This window comes from Ursus arctos, unplaced genomic scaffold (assembly GCF_023065955.2).
Source record: "Ursus arctos isolate Adak ecotype North America unplaced genomic scaffold, UrsArc2.0 scaffold_19, whole genome shotgun sequence".
Taxonomy (NCBI): domain Eukaryota; kingdom Metazoa; phylum Chordata; class Mammalia; order Carnivora; family Ursidae; genus Ursus; species Ursus arctos.
Window position 1 is genome coordinate 45115253 of NW_026622863.1, and position 24943 is coordinate 45140195.

A 24943-nucleotide genomic window follows, 5' to 3' on the forward strand; every position below is an offset into this window, starting at 1 on the left:
GAGGGAGTGGTGGGGAGGGGGGGGCCTGAGCGGGGGCGCGGCCGCCCTCCCCCGCAGGCGGGCGGGCGCGGCCGGGCCCCTCGGGCGGGCTGGGGCGGCGGCGCGGCGGAGCGCGGCGCTGCAGCCATGGCGGGCGGCGCGCGGGTGTCGCTAATGGTGCTGCTGGCGCTGCTCGGGCCGCAGCCCGTGCTGGGCCGGCCCCGAGAGCGCCTCCGCGTGCGCTTCACCCCGGCCGTGTGCGGCCTGCGCTGCGTCCATGGGCCCACCGGCTCCCGCTGTACCCCGACCTGCGCGCCCCGCAACGCCACCAGCGTGGACAGCGGCGCGCCCGGCGGGGCGGCCCCGGGGGGACCCGGCTTCCGCGCCTGTGAGTGCGGGGTGGTGGTCCCGAGGGAGGGGCTCCCAGGGGGAGGAGGGTCCCCGGGGAAGGGAGAGACAGTCCCCCAGGGAGAGGGAGCCCAGATTCGGTGTGCAGGAGTGCCGGGGAATCCCTGGGGTATCTAAGGAAGGGGACTTAAATTCTTGGCGTTTGGGGTTGAGTCCTGAGGGTCCCGATTTTGCAGGCAATGAGGGTTCTCAGGGACCTGTGGTGTCCCACGTGAGGGGATTGGGGCCGGCTTTCATACCTCTGAGTCAAAGTGGGAGATACAAGAACTGAGGGGCCTGGAGCTTGGGGGAAGGGGGCCCCAATTCTGAGATTGTAAGGAGTCCCTGGAGACCAAGGGAGAGTTTCAGGGCCCCTAGGGGTGTCCCAGTTTCTGTGTCTTGGGTGGGAGGGATTAGGAAAGTCCAGGGTGAGAGTGCCTTTGAGGAGGGGGATTGGGGTGAGGAAAGTTGATCCCAAGAGCTGAGAGGGAAAGGGTCCCTAGAAGGAGGATCTCTGCAGGCCCTTGAATTGCAAAGGTCGCACGTGGGAGAGAAATCCAGATAGGAAGACTAGGGGAAGGGGCGCCCCCTGGGGGGCAGAGGGGACAGGAGGGTGTGCACCAGGCACTCCTACAGTAGGGACCCCCCCCCTCAGGTGAGGTGGGGAGGTGAGGTGGGGAGGGCGGGCCACCTGTTGGCCCCAGGGTGCAGGGATGAGTGGGCTCTCCGGGTGGGGGCCTACCTGCCCCCAACCCCAGAGGCCCTATGGAGTGGGGAGTGGGGGCCCCTGGCTCTGAGAACTCGCCCAGCCTGGCCCCCAGCCAATCCAGCCCTGGCCGGCGTGAGCTCATCTCCCGCCTGAGCCCCCGCCCGCTGCCACTCCCTCCCTTCTCCTCTCTCCCTCCTTCCTACACTCCCTCCCGGCCCAGCCCCAACGCGCCCGTGCCAGGCGCCATGCCCAGGCGGGTGCCAAGCCCCTGGAGGCACAGGAGGGGCATGTGAAGGGGGGCTGACCCCGGCAGGACCCCGATGTCCTCATATCCTTATTCCTCCAGAGGTGTGCGTGGGGCATGGAGTTGGCAGTGCCCATGTATTGACCCATACAGGGTGTGGGAGCCCCAAGGGAGCTGGGTGGGGGAGCCGGCATTCAGACCGAGAAAAGGTGGAGAAATGCCCGTGGGGGCTGGGAAATGCCCTGAGACCTAGCTGGATTCCTGTGACCGCCAGCAGAGACCCTTCCTATTTTGGAATCATGATTCCTAGTTAAGCCTCTCCTGCTACTCAATTAAGGACCCTTATTAGGGCACTCTGGAGTCCTGGCCTGACTCCCTTAAGTGGGGGAGCCCAGAATCTCAGCCTTCAGACCCTAAGCCTCCTCCCCACCCCTATCAACAGACTCCAGAGACCAGCCCCTCCAGTAAAGTTCCCTCCCATTCTTCTGATGTAATCCCCCCAAACTGTGCCCCTCACCAGAGAGCTCTGTAGTATTGTCCCTCAGCTACTCCTCCCTACTTCCCAGAGAAACCCCAGATTACAAACCCCATACAGTGATAACTGCACTCCCTAGCTGAATTCTCTTTCCTCAAAAGACTACCATTCTCTTACAGTTTCCAACTGAGTGCTGTCAGATTCCTGATTCCTAGCTTTCCAAACCCTGCTTTTCCAGCTGACCCCCTCCCCAGGAACTTCTGATCCATCTATCTTCACAGAACCCCAGAGCTGGTCTTGATCAGCTGATTGTCACAAGAAGACTCTCCAGACACTGTGCTCCCCCTACACAGCCATTAATCCAAAGACTTGGGCACCTAATCCCTTAGCTGGGGGGTGATGGGGGGAGCCACAGTATCTTAGAATCTTCCCAGACAATTGAGGCTCTTGTGTGCTGGGGACTCCCAGGGAATCCCATGTCTCCATGTAAACCCTGTTCTCAGCACCCTCAACTTAGCTGTCCCCTAGAAGGCACTAGAGTCCTGTTTTCTAGGTAACTCTCCCCAAAAGAATTTAACAGACTTCTAATGAAAGGAAGCTTCGGTTTCCTCTGAGCTAGGCTCTCTTTCCATTCTAGAAACCTTGAGCCATCTTTGAATCCCAGAGTACTGCACTCTATCTGATCTCCTTCCAGGAGTCCAGTCTCTTTACCCTTCTAAATAGAAGGGGCTTCCTCTATGCTTTCCCTCTCTCCAGTGTGTGGCTCAGAATCCCACACACGCCTTCCTGGACGGCCCCAGCCGCCTGCCCCCTTCCTCCCTCCTCACAGCTGTCTCCAGCTGTTCTCTGCAGCCCCGGGGGAGAAGGGGAGGGGGTGCCCTCGCAGGATACGTCCGGCCTTCTTTGGCTCAGAGGGCTCGGGGCTCCCCAAGGGTCCGGAATGCGGAGCCGCCGCCCTACCCCCGCCGCACCCCTCTCTTTGTTTACCCCGCCGCACAGCTGGCAGTGCCCCGCCCAGAGGTGGCCAGGGGCCCAGCGAGGGCGTGCAGAGGGAAGAGGAGGCGCGTCCCCGTCGCGGCCCCGCCCCGGGGCTACAGGAGGCGGGAAGGCAGAGCTAGAACTCTGCAGCCAGAGCCGGAGGGGACGTGGGCGGAGACAAAGCGCGGTGGGTGGGGCTAGGACGCCCCATTAGCCAAGGAGGTGGGGCGGGAGGAGCGTGAGCCAAAGAGCCTGGGGAAATCGGCGTGAGAAAAGGAAGGTGGGCGGGGCTAAAGGCAGCAGGTTAAACACCTTGACAGGTGAGGTTTAGAATACCGCGGATAGAAGGTAATGTGGGCGAGTAGTTTAGAAGGGGACGCACAACCAGTGGGCGGAGCTTGTGTGTCGTGGCTGCGGCCAGACGGAATGTGCGTGTGCCTAGAATGGTAAAGAGACAGGGTTGGGAGAGGGGAATGGTGCTGGGGGGGGGTGTGTGTGACCAAAATGTCGATTTAGTCAATGGAAGACACCAGTGCCGGGTCTGCGCAGCTAAAGACCCAGCCAGATTATTAGATGGGCGGGGCTAACTGCTAAGGAAAGAGCAACAGTGGTCGGGCTTGAGCCAATGGGCGGGGACAGCGCTGTCTCGGTGGGCCTGGAACGCCTGGACTCGGCCTCAAAGTGGGACTGGAGAGGAAGGGCGGAGTGACCTGAAAGTGAATGAAGAGCCGGAGGGCATAGTGAGCTGACCCAGTGGGCGGAGGTACACCCGAGGGCTGTAGGACTGGACCCAGCCAATGCAGGTGGCCAGGGCTAGTGAGGGTGACACGAGATAGCTGAAGGCAGAGCGACTTACAACGAGGTGATACTTAGAGTCTAACGTTAGGGCCTGAGCTAGCCTCTCTCCCCCCCCCCCCAGTCCTGTGTCCCTTGATCTGTCACAACGGCGGTGTGTGCGTGAAGCCTGACCGCTGCCTCTGTCCCCCGGACTTCGCTGGCAAGTTCTGCCAGCTGCATTCCTCGGGCGCCCGGCCACCGGCCCCGGCCATGCCGGGCCTCACCCGCTCGGTGTACACCATGCCACTGGCCAACCACCGCGACGACGAGCACGGTGAGGAGAGCGAGGCCGGGGTCCTGTCTAACGCATCTGCCCACTATCTCGCCGTTTCTCTGACCCTCATCTTTCCTGCCTTCCCCTGAGTATCCTTCTCCAGCGCGCCCTTCCCCCCATTCCTAGTCCCAGTCCGTAAGAACCCGTGGAGACGCCCCTTTGCCCTGCCGTGCCTCCCTCCAGGCGTGGCGTCCATGGTGAGCGTCCACGTGGAGCACCCGCAGGAGGCGTCCGTGGTGGTACACCAGGTGGAGCGTGTGTCCGGCTCTTGGGAGGAGGCGGACGCCGAGGCGGTGGCACGGGCGGAGGCGGCGGCGCGGGCGGAGGCGGCGGCTCCCTACACCGTGCTGGCACAGAGCGCGCCGCGCGAGGACAGCTATTCCGATGCCTCCGGCTTCGGTTACTGCTTTCGGGAGCTGCGCGGAGGCGAAGTGAGACGAGGCGGGTGGCGAGGGGCCCGGAGCGCGCGGCCACGCGGGGGCGCGCTCACCCAACACTTTTCCACAGTGTGCGTCCCCGCTGCCCGGGCTCCGGACTCAGGAGGTGTGCTGCAGAGGGGCAGGCTTGGCCTGGGGCGTTCACGACTGTCAGTCATGCTCGGAGCACTTGGGTAAGCCCCTGGACGTCCCTGAGGTGCTCGGAGCTGGGGAGAGGTGATAACCCCGTGGCTCCCGGTACCCTGCCCACAGACAAACCGTGTTCACAAAATCTAGCCACACCTACCCAGTTGTGGGGATCATTTCCAGTCTAGATCTATCCATACCGCTCTGGGACCGCCCGCTCCACTTTCTGACTTTGGCTACTCTGTTCTCATCCCACCTTTATGCCACGGCCCCCACTCACGCATTTCTGGAACCTCCCACGTTGCCTTCTGTCCCATTGCCTACCTAAGGCTCACACTGCACTCAAGCCACACTTAACATCTTTTAATCCCTCCCATCTCTTTTGTCCCCGTCCATCTATTTTCGCTCCGCTCGCCCCGGCCCACCCCTCTCTCTCTCCACAGGGATTTCTGGCAGAGTGGGCACCCCAGATGGACCGTGTCCAACAGGCTTTGAAAGGGTTAATGGGTCCTGCCAAGGTGAGCGGGGGCGGGGCAGGGGGTAGTAGTGGGAAGGGTTTGGCTGTATGAGCTGGGCCGGCTGGGAGCTCATCCCTGACGCCCCTGAGACCACTCACTGCGTTCCTCGCAGATGTGGATGAGTGCGCGACCCGCGGGCGCTGCCAGCACGGGGAGTGTGCGAACACGCACGGCGGGTACACGTGCGTGTGCCCGGACGGCTTCCTGCACGACTCATCCCGCAGCAGCTGCATCTGTGAGCCACCAGGAGGGGGCTGAGGCTGGATCCCACGTCTGTCCTCCCAGCCCCCAGACCCATTCCAGAGCATCCCTGGGCCTTAATTCCCTTAGACTACCTAGATCCTCCCAGACTCCCGCCAAGCACTCTTGTTAGATTCCCCTCGGGACGTCTCAGACTCTTACACATCCCCAGACTACCTAGACCTTCAGCCCCTCTAAGAACCCTTCAAATCTTTAGGTCTGTATCCCTTCAGATCTTCAGATTTTCTTAGCTCTTCTCAGGCCCCGAAGCCTTTCATCTCCCTCCACTACCAGACCTTCTGCAGACCCCGAGATCCTTCTCAGATTCCCTTATTCCTTCCTCAGGCTCCAAACCTTCCTCCAGACCCCTCACCTCTCCTTCAGACCCTCTCAGACCTCTTCTGAATGGCCTTTACACCCACCAAACCTTCCCGGGGACCATCCTCCTGTCTCCCAGATCCCCTAGTTCCTCTACACTCCCAAGCCTGCCCTGAATAATTTTCTCCCCAACCCCCAGCCCAGCACGTGATTTCAGAGGCCAAAGGGCCCTGCTTCCGTGTGCTCCGCGACGGTGGCTGCTCGCTGCCCATTCTGCGCAACATCACCAAGCAGATCTGCTGCTGTAGCCGCGTGGGCAAAGCCTGGGGTCGAGGCTGCCAGCTCTGTCCACCCTTCGGTTCAGGTGAGTGCCTCCCGCCTGGCCAATCTCTAGACTTGACTACAGGGTGCCCACTCTAGGCCCCGCCCCCGGGGCCCTCAATCCGGATTGGGCCCTAGCCTTGGCCACGCCCCCAGCCCCTGAGATCCTCAGACTGGACTCCAGGCCGGGGCCCCACCTCACCCACCCCGAGTCGTCGCCAGCCTTTACTATGCCTAGCCTTTTAGATACGCTGTTTGCCCAACCTTGTCCCCAAGATTTGGCCAAGTCCGAGTTCCTGAGACCCTGCCTTCAGCCTAGGCTCCTTCTTGGGCCCCACCCCAGACACCCCCTTTCCTGAGACATTTCCCCAGCAGTCTAGCTTCTGCCTAAAACCAGACCTTGCAACAGACTAAACCAGATCCCATCCTCAACCCTTGTCCCTGTCCCTATCCCAAATAAGGAAAAACACCCCTGGTCCCACACTTAGCCTCTGGGATGTCCCATTCTTTGGCCAGGCTACTACCCCAAACCAGCATCCAGCCCAAACCCCTGACCAACACCCAAAACCAAGCCCTGCCCCCAGTCAAAGCCAGATTCTAGACTCCTCTCATTCCCTCCTGCTTTCACATTCTCTCTCTCCCCCTCCCTTTCTTGTTTCCAGAGGGTTTTCGGGAGATCTGCCCTGCTGGCCCTGGCTACCACTACTCGGCCTCTGACCTCCGCTACAACACCAGACCCCTGGGCCAGGAGCCACCCCGAGTGTCCCTCAGCCACCGGGCTCCACCCTCCACTCCTAGGCCACCCACGGGTGAGCTGGTTTCTGGGGGAGGAGATGCCATCTCCAAGGGGCTGCCCCAGCCTCATAAGGAAAAAAGGAGAGGGGGGACATCCAAATTCAGGTCTCCATTCACTGATACCCCTTCTTTGTCAGGCTTTCTGCCCACCCACCGTCCAGAACCCCCACCTGAGCCCAGGCCTGGCCCTGAGCTTCCCCCGCCCAGCATCCCTGCCTGGTCTGGTCCTGAGATCCCTGAATCAGGTGCAGTAGAGGGAATCCAGGGCATTGATGGGGGTATTACAGGTGGGGATTTTAGGGGGGAGCTCCAAGGTGAAGATCTCAGGATAGGGATGTTACAGCCAGAGGAGTTAAGGAATGGGTGGGAAGAGAGAAAGGTTTGGAGAGTCAAGTGTTGGGTAACATTAGGAGCTGGTGTCGGACAGGCCTGGGTTCAAGATCTCTGTCAACTGGGTAAGGCATTTAACCTCTCTGAGCCTCAGTTTCCTTATCTGTAAAGTGAGGATCATTGTGAGGATTCATTGAACTGTCTCTGAAGAGTTGGCCACGTAGTAAGTGCCCAGTTAACGTTAGACAATCACTTTTCACGCAGAGGGCACTAAGAACGTATCTCGGGCAGAGGGTTGGAAAGCAAAATATCAGAAGTGGAGACTTCGGGGTGGCAATAAAGGGAATTTGGGAGAGAATCTGATGAGAACGTCCATAATAAAGGAGAGGAGGCTCAGAAGCACAAGACTGGGCTTGGGGAGGTACATCCATGAGGATGTCTCAGGCAAAGGATCTGAGGGGAGTGTACTGGGATGAAGGGGACAAAAGATTCAGAGGTGGGGGAACCCTGGCTGTCTGGCCTCCCCAGGTCCCTCTGTGGGCGTGTGTCAGCGCAACCCCCAGGTCTGCGGCCCGGGACGCTGCATCCCGCGGCCCAGTGGCTACACCTGCGCCTGCGACTCTGGCTTCCGGCTCAGCCCGCAGGGCACACACTGCGTCGGTGAGCCTGGCAGTGGGGGTGGACGGAGGCGGGGCGGGGGGGGGGGCTCTGCCAGTCACCTCCTGACCAGCCCCCTCCGTGCCCTCAGACGTGGACGAGTGTCGCCGTGTGCCCCCGCCCTGTGCCCCCGGGCGCTGTGAAAACACGCCAGGCAGCTTCCATTGCGTGTGCGGCCAGGGCTACCGAGCGGGCCCGCGGGGGACGGAGTGCCTGGGTGAGAAATCCGCCAGCCCAGCTCCAGGCCCCACCCTGTCCCCGTCGCCCTCCAGCAGTTCCCGCCCTCCCGCGCTTCCCCACGCCTCTGCTCCCGCCCCCCGATCGGCTCCCGCTTTCCCTTCCGCCCCACGCTGCCTCTTCGGCACGCAGCCGGCTCTTCCCGTCGGGGCCGGTCCCTGCTGTACCACGGCTTCTCTCCGGGACCAGGTCCGGCTGCGCTCCTCCCCGGCCCCGCCCCCTCCATATTCCGGACTGGCTCCCGCCCTCCGCCGGGCCCAACCCTGCCCTACGCCGGCCTCAATCTATCACCTGACCACGACCCCCGATTCCCACCCTGCCGCACCCGTGCCCCGCCCGTCCTCTCCCCGTCCCGGCCCTCTCCTCGCTCCTGCCTTCCCTTTGTTCGGTCCCCATAGCCGCCCTTCCTGCCCTGGCCCTGCCCACGTCCTGCCCTCCCCAGATTGCCCCCCTCTCCGTTCCTCTCTCCGCCTCTGCCATGGCCGTGTCCCCAGTCGTCGTCTGGTCCTCTCCTCTCACCTGCCCTCTTCCCTCCCTCCCCGGGCTCTCCCGCTGCCCCTGGCTCCCGCCCCAGTGTGGCCCTGGCCCAAGTTTGGCTCCGCCCCTGCCCTCTCCACCTCCCATCCTCCCTGAGCCCTCTGAGGGCGGGCGTGGGGGGAGTGAGGGGGAGTGTCTGCCCCAGTCTCAACCTCCGGGTTGGTGCCTGCAGACGTGGACGAGTGCCACCGTGTGCCACCGCCGTGTGACCGCGGGCGCTGCGAGAACACGCCAGGCAGCTTCCTATGCGTGTGCCCCGCTGGGTACCAGGCTGCTCCCCACGGAGCCGGCTGCCAGGGTGAGGAACTGGGAGGGACAGAGGGGAAGGGGTGTGGGGGGAAGGGTACAGCGGCAGTGATGAGGGATGGAGAAACTGAGCAATGAGGTAGGGGGAGGATGATTGCTGGGGTGGGGGGTGGCAGGTTCTAAGAGCCGGTAGGCAGACTTGACGGCTGTAGAGACACAGTGACATGGGGATGGAGAGGCCAGGTGTTTGAAAACAGAAAAGCTGAGTCATGGAAGATGGAGAAGCAGAGGGATGGAGGATGGAGGTGTCAGTTATGGGGGAAGGGGGTAGAGTTATTGAGAACAGTGCAGAAAGAGGCCAATTGATGGGGACTAGAGTTCTTGGAGGCCGACTGGAAGCTTAGGGATTGAAAAGGTAGGGGGATGGAGGATGGAGAATTTGAATAATGGGGAACAGGGGGTTAGAATGAGGCAGACAAGGAGGTAGAAGGATGGAGAGGGGAAAGTGAAAGTGATGGAGGTCAGGGAGGCCAAGCGGAGTGCAGGGGTGTGGGGGGCATAAAGGTGTGACTCTGGGCCCCTTGCCCCGCGCAGATGTGGACGAGTGCACGCAGAGCCCGGGCCTTTGTGGCAGAGGGGTCTGTGAGAACCTGTCCGGCTCTTTCCGCTGTGTTTGTCCGGCTGGCTTCCGGGGTTCGGCGTGTGAAGAAGATGTGGATGAGTGCGCCCAAGAGCCACCGCCCTGCGGGCCAGGCCGCTGTGACAACACGGTGGGCTCCTTCCACTGTGCCTGCCCGGCTGGCTTCCGCTCTCGAGGGCCAGGGGCCCCATGCCAAGGTGAGGGTGTGCAGTCCAAGCCCATTCCACCCCCATTGGCTGTGGGTACTGGAGAGAGACATGGTTGGGGGGCAGAGAGACAGGGTGATGGGGCTTGGTGAGGGAGAGCAGGGACAGAGAGGAGTGAAGGTGCTGAGAGGGTGGGGAGGGTCTGAACCCAGCGTCTTCTCCCCTTTCACCAAATATGAGGGTGCTCTCCATTCCTCCTCCCTTTTGGAATGATACTCTTGGCTCCTGGGAACCCTGGGGAGGGGGCCACACCCTGAGGTGGGGAGGGCAGCTGCAGGAGGTGGTGCCCTAGCTTCACCGTGGCAGCTGGAGAGACCATCAGTGGGGCACCAGGGAAGGAGTCTGTCCTCCTGGGAGGTGGAATGAGCCTGGGCAAAGTCCAAGAGACTGCCTCCAGACTGGAATGTTGGGGTGGCTGGTGATAGCAGTGGGGATGGTTGGGTCCAGGCCCCTCTCTCAGCCCCACCGGTTCCCTCTGCCCCAGATGTGGACGAGTGTGCCCGCAGCCCCCCACCCTGCGCCTATGGCCGGTGTGAGAACACGGAAGGCTCCTTCCAGTGCATCTGCCCCACGGGCTTCCAACCCAACACTGCCGGCTCCGAGTGCGAGGGTGAGGCCGGGGAGGGAGGGAGGAGTGTGGGTGGGTGAGGGGGGCTCTGGGCTGCTCCTTCAAGGCCACCTTCTCCCCTGCTCCCCAGATGTGGATGAGTGTGAGAATCACCTGGCCTGTCCTGGGCAGGAGTGTGTGAACTCACCCGGCTCCTTCCAGTGCAGGGCCTGTCCTGCTGGCCACCACCTGCACCACGGCCGATGTACTGGTGAGACCAAGCCCTGGTTATGACCTTAGACCTGCATCATGACCCTCGATGTGGCCCACAACCTCCTGACCTGGACCTCAGTCCCCTGGACCCCCAGAGTCTGACTGTGACTCTTGACTTAGACTATAGTCCCCTGACCCATATTGCAATTCCTGATCTGGACCATGAACCTTTACCCTGAACGTGACATCTGATTCTGTGACCCATGAACCCTTAACTTGGCTGTGACATTTGACCCTAACCATTACCCCTGCTGATAAACCCTCACTACAACCCTGATGGCAGTTGTAACCCTTCTGATCCTGACTGTCCCTTGACCCTGAATGTGACCTGTGACCCCTGAACCTGACTGTAATATTTGACCTAGCCATATCTCCTGCCATAACCCCTGATTCTCTGTGACCTTTGATCCTGTCTCTCACTGTCCCTGCCCATTCTGAGAATACCTTCCCTGGGGCCCGATTCAGTTCATGATCCCTGACCTGACCCCTGGACCCTGACTCTTACCCCTGATCCGAATTGGTCTCATATGCCAGTCACTGACTCTGACCCTTGATTCAGCAGAATGCCATCCAATGATCCTGGTTTATAATACCTGGTTTCTTGCCCTAATTAATTTCTGACCCCAGTCCTAATCCAGAGTCCCTTCACTGACTCCAGGATCCCAGCACAGGGAGTTCCCAGAAATCTGGGGACCCCCAAGGACACCCAATTATGGTCCCTAGAATCAGGGAATCTTGGTCTCTGCCACCCACTTCTGCCACATATCCAACCCGAGACACTACCCGCCAACTTCTCCAGACCCCTCTGCCCCAAGGGAATCCTTCCAGGGTCTCTAGACCAGGACCGTTTCTGAAAGCCGCGTTCCCACAGATGTGGACGAGTGCAGTTCGGGTGCCTCCTGCGGCCCCCACGGCCATTGCACCAACACTGAGGGCTCCTTCCGCTGCAGCTGCGCGCCCGGCTACCGGGCGCCCTCGGGTCGGCCTGGGCCCTGCGCAGGTGGGCAGGGGCGGAGGGGGGGCGAAGGCGGGGAGGGGCCGGGGAACCTGGGAACCCCTTAGTCTGGGTTCCTGGGCAAAGGCTGTTGGGGAGATGGAAACTGGACTAACAGGCTGCGGGTGGGGCTTGCCGGTGGAGTTGCTCCTTGGGCGACGACCCCATCTGTCCCGTACCCTAGACGTGAACGAGTGCCTCGAGGGCGACTTCTGTTTCCCCCACGGCGAGTGCCTCAACACCGACGGCTCCTTTGCCTGCACTTGCGCCCCTGGCTACCGGCCCGGACCCCGCGGAGCCTCTTGCCTCGGTCAGTACCCAAGCTGGGCCTGGACCGGGAAAGGGGGGGCTTACACCAAGAAAATCAGGACTAAGAGAGGGAGGAAGGCGGAGTCTGAATTTTTGGACTGAGGTCTCAAATCATCAAAGTCAAAGCAGCTATCGTGGAGCTTCCAGGCGGCGGCCAGGGAGGGGCGGGCTTTGGAGGGGAAAGGGCGGAGTCTGGATAAGTTGCGCCTTGATTGGAAAGGGCGGGGCCTGAACCCGTCGGAGGGGTGGCGCTTGCGGGGAAAGGAGGAGCCTAAGGCTGGCGGGGGGGAAAAGAGTGGGAGACCTCAGCCAGAGGGGCGGGGCAAGGGCGGCCGAGGGGCCTGGCCTAGAATGCTAAGCAGCGGAGGTGGGCCGCGGTTGTCCCGCAGACGTGGACGAGTGCAGCGAGGAAGACCTCTGCCAGAGCGGCATCTGTACCAATACCGACGGCTCCTTCGAGTGTGTCTGTCCTCCCGGACATCGTGCCGGCCCAGACCTCGCCTCCTGCCTCGGTGAGAGGCGCCTCCCCGGCCCGATCCCTGCCCCTCTGGCTCCCCTTCTGTCGTATCCGTCTCCCCTCCGCTGCTTTTTCCCTTCCTCCCCCTTCTGACTCTCCACTCCCTTTTATGACTCCCTCACCTGCTCTGCTTTGCCTCCCAGCCTCCCCTGCTTCCCCCATTTCACTGCTCTGTCTTCTTCCTCAGACGTGGACGAATGTCGGGAGCGGGGCCCGGCCCTGTGCGGGTCCCAGCGTTGTGAGAATTCCCCGGGCTCCTACCGCTGTGTCCGGGACTGCGACCCTGGCTACCACGCGGGCCCTGAGGGCACCTGTGATGGTGAGACTTCTCTCCTCCCCCACCCCTGCCCCTAGGACAAGTCGCTGGAGTCAGCTCCCTTGGGGACTGAGGAGGAGAACCTGCCTTCCAGGCTTGAGGGGAGGGAAGGAGCCCCCAACCAATGCACTAAACCGTGTCCCCACCTCTGTGGTGGAAATAAGCCACCAGTGTGCCCTTGAATTTTCTCATGGAGGTGAGGTGTGAGGATTTGGGGAGCACATGAAATTACTGTGGGCTGGTTATCTTGGGCTCTCTGGCTGCCAGACCTCTGATCCATGGAAGCCTAGTTGCAGGGGACCTCATTCACTAATTCCACAAGAATTCATTAAGCACCTACTGTGTGCCAGACCCTGGAGGTGCAATAGGCAATGAATCCAGCAAAGTCTCTGCCCTCATGGAGATGAAGGGGAAAAGTTGGGGGGGGGGAGATAGACAGTAAATAGGCAAGTAGATTCAAGGTTCATTCAGCAAACAGTTTGGGGCACCTACTGTGTGTCAGGCACAGTTCTACACCCTGGGGATGCAGGGGGGAACAAGACAGACACAGGTCCCTGTATTGTGGAGTTTATAGTCTAGGGAGGTGACAGTTGGCATGCCAAGAGATACATGGATAACATAAGATCAAGTTTAAGAAGGAAAATAGAGCAGGATAACTGGACAGAGATGAAAGGGTGGTGGGGGAAGGGGCTTGACCTAGACACTTGAGTGAAATGAGAGAGGGAGCCATGCAGATAGCCAAGGGAAGAGTGTTCCCGACAGAAGGAACAGCAAGTGTGAAGCCCCTGAGGTGGGACCATGTTCGGGCTGTGTGAGAAATGGCAGTGAGACCTTAAGAGTCTCAACACTTTAGAAGCTCAGACTCCTTGAATACCAGATTTATAGACTTCTCAGTCACGGGAACTGGGAGCAGCACCGGGAACTTGTGAATCCAGTCCTGTGACTCCCCTCCCCTCCCCCACCCCGCTCTTTTCCGCAGATGTGGATGAGTGCCAAGAATATGGCTCAGCGATTTGTGGAGCTCAGCGCTGTGAGAACACCCCTGGCTCCTACCGCTGCACACCGGCCTGTGACCCTGGCTATCAGCCCACGCCAGGGGGCGGATGCCAGGGTAGGTGTCCGCCCAGCTTTGGGTGAGATGTGGAGGGGAGGGAAGGTCCAGTAAGGGCCTGACTGTCTGGTGGTTGCAGATGTGGACGAATGCCGGAATCAGTCCTTCTGCGGGGCCCACGCCGTGTGCCAGAACCTGCCCGGCTCCTTCCAGTGCCTCTGTGACCAGGGATACGAGGGGGCCAGGGACGGGCGTCACTGCGTGGGTACGGGGCTCCTGGGGGTGGCTGGGGCCAGAGGTGGGGGGGGGGGGTCGGTCAGGCCCTGCTCCTCTCCACAGACCTGAACAGATGTGAGTTCACATTCGCTGTGAGCAAATACAAACACACACACATTGGGCCTGTTTAGCTTAGACCTTGGACTCCACATAGTTTCCGTATCAGTCAGGACTGCTTCGGTTACAAGCAACAGTAAACCCTATTCATTCAGATCTTGTTTTGGGAGGGCTTAAAAAAAATACATGCATAAAGTGTGTAAAACACACACTGATCTTTTTTTTTAATGCACACTCAAGTGCACATAAACATTTTTTTTCCCAACGTTTTGTGAGGAAAATGTCTAAACGTACAGAAAATTGAAAGACCTGTAGAATGAACGTCCACATACCCATGATCTATATTCCATTATTCTTTTATTATACTTGCTGTCTCACCTATCTGTCCATAATCCACCTTATCTCTGGGATCAGTTTAAAATTGCAAACATCAGTACACTTCTCCCTAAATTCTTCAGTATGCATAGCATTAACCAGAGTCCAGTAGGTGTTTCCAGATATTTCCATTTGAGGTTCAATTTACACAGAGTGAGCTGCATGAATCTTAGTGATATATATATATATATATATATATACACACACACATATGTATATATATAATATAAAATATAAAATTATATATATAAAATATAACTACATATAATATATATTTTATATATAAAAATATATAATATATATAAATATATAGAGAGAGTGAGCTGCATGAATCTTAGATATATATAAATTATATAAAATATAAAATTTTATATATACAATATATATAAATATATATTATATATAAAAAATATATAATATATAAATTGTATAAAATATAAAATAAAAAAATATATAAATTTTTTAAAAGTAGGCTCCACGCCCAGTGTGAAGCCCAAGATGGGGCTTGAACTCATGACCCTGAGATCAAGACCTGAGCTGAAATCAAGAGTTGGGCACATAACCGACTGAGCCACCCAGGCGCCCCAGTTATATATTCTTTAAATTTTGACAAATGCAAACACAACAGGCTTTATTTCTTTGAGAATAATTAAAACGGTGAAGTCCTGGAAAATGCTTGAACTTGAGGCACACCGGATCTAGGGATTCTAACAAGGCTAGCTGTCTCCCCCCCTCAGCTCTGCTTTCCTCTGTTGTATTTATAATCAGGCAGACTCTTCACAATGACAAAAAAGGCCCTAGCACCTCCAGGCTTACATCCTCAGCTTGGCAAGCCTAGAGTTCAATTTGCTTGCTATTTCTAGCAAAAGTTCCAGGACTGGCTTTGACTGGCCCAGCTTGGTCACCACCCATCTCTCTGAACCAGAGAAATGTAGTAATCTGGTTGGCGGTGCCTGGGCCTTGTGTCTACTTGGAGTAGATTTAATCCTATGTAAAAATACATGAGTTGAAATGGAGGAGGCTCCCAAGGGAAATTCAGGGCTTGTCCCCAAAAGATAACTGAATGATGGGGTCTGGGTGATTAAAAATACCCGTTATATTTGGGTATTTCAGACTTTCAGACCTTTGGAATCACAGATGTTTACAACCATTGACTCTCCCTCCCTTTTGTCTCATGCTCACAGACGTGAATGAATGTGAAACACTACAGGGTGTGTGTGGAGCTGCCCTGTGTGAGAATGTCGAAGGCTCCTTCCTCTGTGTCTGTCCCACCAGCCCTGAGGAGTTTGACCCCATGACTGGACGTTGTGTTCCCCCACGAACTTCTGCTGGTAAGACTGATGTGTCTATTTAACTGATGGCTGCAGGGCTCACAGAAAAATATGTGGACTAACCATTCTAGGCACGGACGGCTGCCATCAGTTAAATGTTGTTGTTTTAAATAACAATAAAAAATTCAGAACACATGGGTTAACATGGGTGGGGGGAATTGGTATCAGCCCTGTCCCTGACTCTACTAGATTCCTTCATTCAACAAATGTTCCCAGGGCATCCACTGTGTTTAGGCCCTATTCTAGGTCCCAAGGACATAGAGACCACTCTGTCTTTAAAGGGGCTTACAGTCCAGAGGGGGCAGGCAGAGATATCACCAGTGACAACCGGAGAAATCTGAGCTGGAAGGAGGAAGCCTGGGCCAAAGGGAACAAGGCTGTGATGGGGCAAGGCTAGGGGATTGTGGGAATCCAGAGGAGGTGCCTACCCCAGCCTGAGAGAAAAGTTAGAGCTTCCTATAGGCAGGGAGGTCTGAACTGAGAGCAGTAGGATGAGTAGAAATAAGCCAGGTGAAATGGGTGGGGGAGGGCATTCTGGGCAGAGGGTACAGCAAGGGCAAAGTCCTGGCAAGGCGACAGAGGACCTGACATGTTTGAGGAACAAAAATAAGTTCAGGGTGGCAGTCTGTACAGGCCAGGGACGGGGTGGGGAGGAATGAGGCCGAAGGAGGGTGCAGTGCCAGGTTGCACCAGTTTACTGTCTGCGGGAGGCTGGCCTTCTCTGAGGGTACTGGGCACCGTGGAAGGGTTTTGAGTGGGAGAGGGGTATCACCGGATTTTAAAGCCTCCCTCCAGCTGCCATATGGAGGACTGGAGCGGGTGACACTAGGGGCTGGGAGCCTAGGGAGCAGGCTGGGTCAGGGACCTGGGCAGGAGAGGACAGGACTGGACCAAGGCAGCGGTCGTGGGAGAGGAGGGGAGGGAGGGTGGCAGAAGGCGAAAGGCCAGTGGACAGGCTGTGGGCTGCCTGGTGGAGGGGGGAGATGTGTCTAGGCCCAAGCCGAGGTTTGGGACGACTCCGAGGCCAGTTTAGGACGCACTGGATGTGAGGACCCAGGAGGTATCCAGGAGGCCAGAGAACGCCCCCCCCCCCCAAACTGCATCTGGGACATGGACCAGACACCTGGGAGGGTGTGAACTGGGGAGACAGGAGATGGAAAAATGACAGGGGGTCAGAATGAGAGAGATGAGGACAGATGGGGAGAGGTGTGGAGTCTGGGTCTGCCTCAGTTTCCTCATCTATAACATAGGGGTGGGAGGCTCAGCCCACACCGGGCTAAATTAGCCCTTTGCTTCCCTAGGCACATTCCCAGGCTCACAGCCCCAGGCACCTGCCAGCCCGGGTGTGCCTGCCCGGCCACCTCTGCCATCCCCACCCCGCCGGCCCAGCCCACCCAGGCAGGGCCCTGTGGGCAGCGGGCGCCGGGAGTGCTACTTTGACACGGCGGCTCCGGATGCCTGTGACAACATCCTGGCGCGGAATGTGACGTGGCAAGAGTGCTGCTGCACAGTGGGCGAGGGCTGGGGCAGCGGCTGCCGCATCCAGCAGTGCCCCAACACCGAGACAGGTGGGCGGGCAGGGCCTATGGGGTGGGCGAGGGCCGAGGGTTTGGGTAGAGAGGGGGGATAGGACTGGGACAGCAGACACATCTGGACATGGGCTGGGGTACTGGGAAGTATAAGGGCAAGGGTGAGCTGCCAGCCAGGTGGGCATGAGGCTGAGAGGTGGGCACAAAGGCAGGGGGCCTGAAAACCTGGGTGATGAAGGGTGGCCCGGGAGGGGGGGGCAAGAGTAAGTCCAGGGCCCAGGGCAGGGGCCGGGTCGAGGGTGTCTGGGCTCAGCTTTGTGTCTGTGTGCAGCCGAGTACCAGTCACTGTGCCCCCATGGCCGGGGCTACCTGGCACCGAGCGGAGACCTGAGCCTCCGGAGGGGTAAGGCCAGACTTCAAGCCCCACTTCCCCTCAGCCCCCAGGCCCCGCTCCTCTCACCCTCTCGGTCTGTTTACCTATATCTCTCACCCTGTTTCTCGGTCCCCCCTACTCCGCCCCCCACCCCCGCTCTGTCTCTCTACCTCCACCCTTCCCTCTCTACCTCTGGGTCTCTGTCGCCACCTTTCGGCCCCTGTCTTCCCTGGTCAAGCCTCGGAGCCACACATTCCCCCATCCAGCCCATCCAGCCGCCCCACACCCTGGCCCGCCCCTCTCTTGCTTGGTGTGGGGCGCGCCTCTGACCATCCTTCCCGCAGACGTGGACGAGTGCCAGCTTTTCCGAGACCAGGTGTGCAAGAGCGGCGTGTGCGTGAACACGGCCCCAGGCTACTCGTGTTATTGCAGCAACGGCTACTACTACCATGCCCAGCGACTGGAGTGCGTTGGTATGAGGCCCTCCTCCTTCCTGCTCCCCACCCTCCCCAACCCTTGACCCCGCCAGCCCCTCTCTGGAACGTGGCCATCGCCAGCAGGAAGTCCTTCCTGGAGTCTAGACTCCATCCATCACTTCAACGCGCTGGGAAGTGGGAAAGGATACACGGCTGCTTCCTAACGACTCCCTCCACGCCTCCCTAGATAATGACGAGTGCGCGGACGAGGAGCCGGCGTGTGAGGGCGGCAGCTGCGTCAACACCGTGGGTTCTTATCACTGCACGTGCGAGCCCCCGCTGGTGCTGGACGGCTCCCGGCGCCGCTGCGTCTCCAACGAGAGCCAGAGCCTCGGTAGCCCCGCCCCCTTCCCCCGGCCCCGCCTCACGCCCGCGCCGGGCCCCGCCCCCGGGCCCGATCACGCCCCCTCACCCCCCATTTCGTCGCGGTGCCGGATACTCACAGGCGGGCTGGCCTGGTGTCCAACGTTCTCCGGAAAGCGAATGTTCCAGAGGCGCCTGCCACTTGCTGGTCGGGTGTACCTGCACGTTGCTTATCGCCTCTGGGCCTCGGCTTCCTTTCGGCACCCTGGGTGCGCTGGCGATTGCCTCTGCCTTACGGGGTGGCTGTGCGGAATTTTATTTCAGGACCGTTATGGGACCTGGTCTTACTAAGTGCTAAAGCCATAATTCCTATTATGGTTTCCCTGTGTGTCTCTGTCTCTTTCCACCTCTCTGGGCTTTCTGGAATTTCTGCCACTCTCTGGGTCTAAGTCTGTTTCTTTTCGTCTCTCTCTCTCTGCATCTTTGCTTTCTTGTTTTTCTTGGAGGCTCTGACCCTTGGGATGTGTTTGTCTCTATCTCTTGGGGTCCTTTCTTTTTGCCCACTGACCCAAACTCTCTTCTTCCACTGCCTCATGCCAGACTAAGCCTACACTCACCTGGAGCTACCTCAGGGGGCCTCTGGGAAGCAGATCACAGCTGAGGAGACGCATATGGTGTTAGGCACTGGGTGGCTGGGCTGCTCCAAGCATTGGGGAGGACCTGATCCCACCTGTCCCATCCTGATGCATGCTGTCTCTGCCCTCAGATGACAACTTGGGAGTGTGCTGGCAGGAAGTGGGAGCTGACCTCGTGTGTAGTCGCCCTCGGCTGGACCGCCAGGCCACCTACACAGAGTGCTGCTGCCTCTACGGCGAAGCCTGGGGCATGGACTGTGCCCTCTGCCCCGCCCAGGACTCAGGTACCGCCACTGCCTGGGCCACACTCAGAGGCCAAGACAGCCCATGAGACCCCTCCTCCCAAATCCTGTACCCTTAGACCTCAAAAGCACGTGCTCAGAACCCCCTGTCCTGGCCCACAGACCTCCAAGTCCCAGTGTATTGGACACTCACTTCTAGGTGCCTAAGACCCCAGCACACAACCCCAGAGATCCCCAAAGCTTGGCTCTTAAAAGCCCCGCATCCCCCAATCCTTAGCCCTTGGGAACTCAACCCCAGGCCCAAAACCCTGGTCCTTGGTCCTCAGGCCTCCAGGTGCCCTGGCTCAGATCCCCTCCAATGCATCCTGGGCCCGCAGGCCCCCCAGTAGCAGTCCGTGGGACTCCCCAGCTCTGGTCCCTAAAATACTCCCATCTTATTTCTCTAGGCCCCTAGTCCAAGATCCCATGGGTCCCCCAAATTCCAGCACTTGGACCCTGATTCCTAGCAGCAGTACTTAGAACTCTTGATCTCAGCACTTTGGAATCCCAGTCTCAGCCCTCAGCCCCCTAATCCTGGCTCCAGAAACCCCAATCCTGACCCTGTGATCCCAGCCCCCTCCTTGGAAGCCCCTCCGCTGCCTCGGCCCAAGGCCCTCCTCACTCCTCTGGGCTCCTCTTTCCATGCCGGGGACATGAGGCCAGCAAGGACTAACCATGAGGCTCGGCTCCTGTTCACAGATGACTTTGAGGCCCTGTGCAATGTGCTGCGTCCGCCTGCATACGGTCCCCCGCGGCCAGGTGGCTTTGGACTCCCTTACGAATATGGCCCTGACCTAGGTCCACCCTACCAGGGCCTTCCCTATGGGCCCGAATTGTACTCGCCACCCGTGCTCCCCTACGACCCCTACCCACCTCCTCCTGGGCCCTTCGCCCGCCGGGAGGCCCCGTACGGAGCACCACCCTTCGACATGCCAGACTTTGAGGACGACGGCGGCCCCTACAGTGAATCTGAGGCTGCCGCGCCACCTGGCCCAGGCAGCCGCTGGCGCTATCGGTCCCGCGACACCCGTGGCTCCTTCCCAGAGCCTGAGGAGTCACCTGAAGGTGGAGGCTATCCTGGTGAGCACCGCGGGTGAGGGATGGAGACAGATGAGGAGTCAGGGGTGCAGAGAGATGGAGACAGGGAAGAGGGAGCAAGAGAGGGTGAGATCCAGAAACAAAGAGAACCCGGGGCGGGGGGGGGGGTGTTTATTGGCTCAGAGAGATGGGGAAACACAGATGCAGTCGGAGAGAGCGACGGAGAGCAGTGATGAAGAGGGACAGAAACACACCTGCAGACCAAGAAAGTGAGGAGGACAGGGGGAGAGCAAAGCGAGGGAAACCGGGCCCCACAGCGCCCCCCGCAACCCCGGAGCCAGACTCACAGTTTAGAAGAGGATACCCGGCCAGGGGCGCGGCTCCACGTTGGAGGTTCAAGGGATGGAAGGCTGAGACCCCGCGTTCTCCGCAGGCACCTTGTCTGGGCCCTACGAGGGATTGGAGGCAGAGGAGTGCGGGATCTTGGATGGCTGCGCCCACGGCCGCTGCGTGCGCGTCCCCGAGGGCTTCACCTGCGACTGCTTCAGTGGCTACCGCCTGGACATGACCCGCATGGCCTGCGTCGGTGAGGGGCGGCCAGGACCAGCCTGTGCCGGGAGAGGGTGGAAGCTGGGGGGGGGGGGGATGTCAGGAACATCAGGGGGTCCAGCCAGACCAGAGGGAGCAGGAAGGAACTCCTGCACAGGGATGGGGCTTGCCAGCAGAAGGTGAGGTCAGGCTGCGAGGACCTCAGGGACCTGGCCTGGGCTTGAAGCAGGATCGAGGAACCCTGTAGAATCCTGCAGGTGTGATGTCTAAGGACTCCCAGTGCTGCCTGGGGCAATTTGCTCCACCGCTTTGGAGAGCTTCGGTCTTCTCGTCTGTAGAATGGCAATATGAATCATGGCTGCCTAGTATAGGCAGCAGTAAAGCAAAGTGGTTACAGTCCAGGACTGGGGGGGGATATCGGACAGACCTCAGGCTCAGTCTAGCAACGTGCCGTGCGACCCTGGACAGGTCATTGGCCCTTTAGTTTTTCCCATCCCAAAAAGGAGCATAGTTGTAGAACCTATTTCATTGAGTTGTGACCATCAACTGATTTACAATGACCCTGAGCCCTATGTGTAAATCAAGGCTCAGGAACGAGAGCTGAGTTTCCGAAGGACTCACCCAAGAAATAGCAGGGGCCTGGGCCCTCAGAGACCCTGAGAGCTGGTCTGAGAACTCGCTGGGCAGAATGGGGGCTTGTTGTGTGATATTGGGCAAGGAGCTTCCCCAGGCAGGGCCTCGGCTTGCTCATGTGTAAACGGGATCACGGTACCTACCTCATAGGGTTATTAGGAGGATAAATACACGTAATGTGCTTTAAACAGTGTCTGATATAGAGTAAGCATTGGTCGTTGTGGTATCATTATCAGTATATTTTCCTAACAAAAACCTAGTGACCTAGGGGCTACCATCCCCATCTCACAGAACACAAAGCTGAGGCACAGAGAGGTTAACCGCCTGCCCAGGCTCACACAGCCAGCAGGTGGTAGTGGCTGGATTCGACTCCAAGTAGGAGGCTCAGCATTCGCACCCCTTTGCCCCAGGAGCCCCAGGGGCCAGACAAGCGGGCTCCGGGGTCCCCAGGCCTGAGCAGCGCTCCCTGTACCTCTCTCTGCAGACATCAACGAGTGTGATGAGGCCGAGGCGGCCTCCCCGCTCTGCGTCAATGCACGCTGCGTCAACACCGATGGCTCCTTCCGCTGTATCTGCCGCCCAGGATTCGCACCCTCGCACCAGCCGCACCACTGCACGCCCGCCAGGCCGCGGGCCTGAGCCTCGGAGGCCCCAGGCTCTTTGCTCTGCGCCTGCGCACGCGCGTCTCTGCCGTGCACCCTCCCGCCCGCTTATGCGCATGAGCAGTGGGTGCCTGACGGGTGACAGAGGAGGGACGCACGAAGCGCGAACCGATGGAAGGAGGGATGCCATTCACTGCTCCTGCCACTCTCAGCCCCTCCTACCGACGCTGCGGGACCCCGGGACTAGCCCACGGGCCCCTTCACGTTCCCTCTCCTTTTTATAAAAATTTTCAATTAAAAAACACCTATTTTGTAGCTTCTGCCTCTGTCTGCCCATGTATCTCAAAGTCTGGCTCCGGAGTTTGTTCTTAGAGCCACTAGATTACATCCTCCTCCCAACCTTGATTCCATGTCTTTCTCTTCCTTTCCGTTGCCTCTGTCGCTTAGTCTGGCTCTTGGTTTCTGCCTTTCTCCTCCTATGTCTGTTTCTGTCTTTGTTTTCTCTCTCTTGTCTTTCTGCTTCATTTTCTCTGCCCAAAGCTCTATGACACAGGGACGTAGTTGTGTCTATGGCATTATTTTTTCCTTTCTCTCTAATCTCGGGAGAGATCTGTCCCCTTCCCAAGCCCCCCCCCCCTTGTGGGGCCCTGCTCAGGGTGCTCCCTCTTTTCTTAGCTAGAGGGGATCCTAGATTTCCCCTACTCCCCAAAGCCAAAAGCTATTCTGGGACGAGTGGGACTTGGGGAGGTGGTGGGGGCAAGGAGTCCCTGGAGGGACGAATGGAGACCTGGAGCTCCAGCTAGGAGCTGGCTGTGGCAGAGCAGGGAGTGGCAGTCTTGGTGGGTGGCCTGTGCAGGGACATGTGGAAGCGACAATGAGTTGTGTGTGCGATGTTAAAGTGTCCAGCACAGACCTCCCTACCCCAGTGAGCGCTCCCTACTTCCTGGCCATGGTGGTGGTCGGGGGGTCCAAAATTCTCCCCACAAAAAGAGCAAAAAACAGCCTGGAAAAGCATATGCTTAGGGTACAGGGAATGGTTGGGAGTGGAAGGGCTCTTTGGCACCGAAACAAAACAGAACAAATCTCTGCCTGAGTCATTCTTCGCCCACCTATTAGTGTTAGGGTCTTTTTTTTTTTTTTTTTAAAGACTTTATTTATTTACTTGTCAGAGCGAGAGCACAAGCAGGGGGAGCGGCAGGCAGAGGGAGAAGCAGGCTTCCCGCCAAGCAGGGAGCCTGATGCGGGGCTCCCACCCAGGACCCTGGGATCATGACCTGAGCTGAAAGCAGATGTTTAACGGACTGAGCCACCCAGGCACCCCTAGTATTGGGGTCTTACAGTCAAATGCTTCAGGCAAGTGATATTAGAGGGGAGCAGGTACAGGATAAGAAAATCGAAGTGAAAAGTTGAGGCTACATCACCAGGGACATTCTGCTTGGGTGGGTGGATGAGACAGGGAAACTTCCCTGTTTTAAATAATATATTTTGTAAAAACCCGCTGGGGGCACTTATGTAGCCCAGGAGTCACCAGCTGTATGACACCAAGTATACTTCAAGCAGTGTCACTGGGGGACAGGGGCTCCTTCTGAACCTGAACCCCTGCCTGCCCATGTCTGGAGCTTCAGGAGGGGTGGAATTGCCAAGAGCCCCCAGAGCTGCATGGAGGAGGAAGCTAATTATGCCTACTCGACAGGAGTGTCGGTGGCAGTTAAATGAATCGTTCTCTATGTCAAGCGCTTAGAACGGTACCTGGCACACAGTGAGTGCTCAGTGGCTGTTAGCATAACCGCGGGCTCCTGGGGAAATGCTGAGCCCTGTGGCTGGTCAGATGGCGAGGGCAAATGGTTAGGTCTTGTTCTTTACCTGATCTCCCTCCCAGGGTAAGAGAAGAGGGCAGACTTTAGCCCCTTCCATAGGACAGTGAGAAACACCTTACCAGAGCACCTGGCAGGAAGAGGGGGGTCAGACCACAGGGGCTCAAAGCTCCATCAAGGGGATGATGGCTGCTCAAGTCTGTACTAAAACCATTGAATCATACACTAATGGAGGAGTTGAATTATAGCTCAATAAAGCCATTAAAAAGGCAACAAAACAAAACAAAACTAAAAAACCTCTTACAAAAGAGGGACCCTCCAGTTCATACAGGTAACCCTGCCCAAACAATGACCTTGCTTTTATTCATTCATTCGACAAATATATTTTTAAAAGATTTTATTTATTTATTTGACAGAAAGAGAGAGAGAGACAGTGAGAGAGGGAATACAAGCAGGGGAGTGGGAGAGGGAGAAGCAGGCTCCCCGTCGAGCAGGGAGCCTGATGCGGGGCTCGATCCCAGAACCCTGGGATCATGACCTGAGCCAAAGGCAGACGCCCAACGACTGAGCCACCCAGGCGCCACTCAACAAACATTTTCTATGTAATACCTGCTTTGTAGTAACTTGAGGTCACAAACAAACTTTAACCCAGCCTTAGGGGGTGGGAACTAGGAAGGGCTTTTGGAGGAGAGGTCTGAGCTGAGACCTAAGTGATCTGGGAAAATGAGGGTGTTCCAGGTGGGGGGAACATCTGTAAAGGTCTCCAGGTAAGGAAGGCAGAGATCTTTCAAATGCCTTCCCCCCACCCCCCGGTATGTCAGTCCTCATGTTGAACAGTGCTGGTGACATTTTTGGTGCCTAAGAAATCCCTAGTCCCCTGCCTTCATGGAGCTCCAGTGAGGAACACAGACACATTGCCAGACATAACAATCTATTCTTTTTTTTTTTTTAAGATTTTATTTATTTATTTGAGAAAGAGAGTGCATGAGCCAGGGAAGAAGGAGAAGCAGACTTCCCGCTGAGCAGAGTGCCTGATGTGGGGGCTCAAACCCTGGACACTTAACGGACTGAGCTACCCAGGTGCCCCGACAATCCATTCTGGGATAGCTAGGGCACTGGGAGAGGGGTCAGGACCCAAATGGGGAAGACCAGAGGCTGTGGATGTCCAGAGAA

At 58.1% G+C, this 24943-nt stretch overlaps 1 protein-coding gene across 4 annotated transcripts; it reads left to right on the forward strand.

Moving 5' to 3' along the window:
* The first annotated feature begins 99 nt into the window (after positions 1–99).
* On the forward strand, positions 100–22271 carry LOC113243560 (latent-transforming growth factor beta-binding protein 4). Of its 4 annotated transcripts, XM_026482271.4 has the most exons (30): positions 100–367; positions 3692–3883; positions 4067–4314; positions 4391–4493; positions 4890–4964; positions 5077–5199; positions 5722–5886; positions 6506–6652; positions 6776–6883; positions 7497–7628; positions 7717–7842; positions 8572–8697; positions 9240–9482; positions 9976–10101; positions 10190–10309; positions 11183–11311; positions 11490–11615; positions 12004–12126; positions 12319–12450; positions 13427–13558; positions 13638–13763; positions 15391–15537; positions 16839–17105; positions 17398–17469; positions 17784–17912; positions 18103–18249; positions 18985–19137; positions 19834–20214; positions 20606–20758; positions 21839–22271. In XM_026482271.4, the coding sequence occupies exons 1-30, from the start codon at positions 127–129 to the stop codon at positions 21991–21993; spliced, it is 4647 nt and encodes a 1548-aa protein (XP_026338056.1). In that variant the 5' UTR covers positions 100–126; the 3' UTR covers positions 21994–22271. The 4 variants fall into 4 exon arrangements, with proteins under 4 accessions (XP_026338056.1, XP_026338055.1, XP_026338059.1 ...); XM_026482270.4 differs by having other exon boundaries at positions 6506–6883; XM_026482274.4 differs by lacking the exon at positions 13638–13763.
* Positions 22272–24943: the final 2672 nt, after the last annotated feature.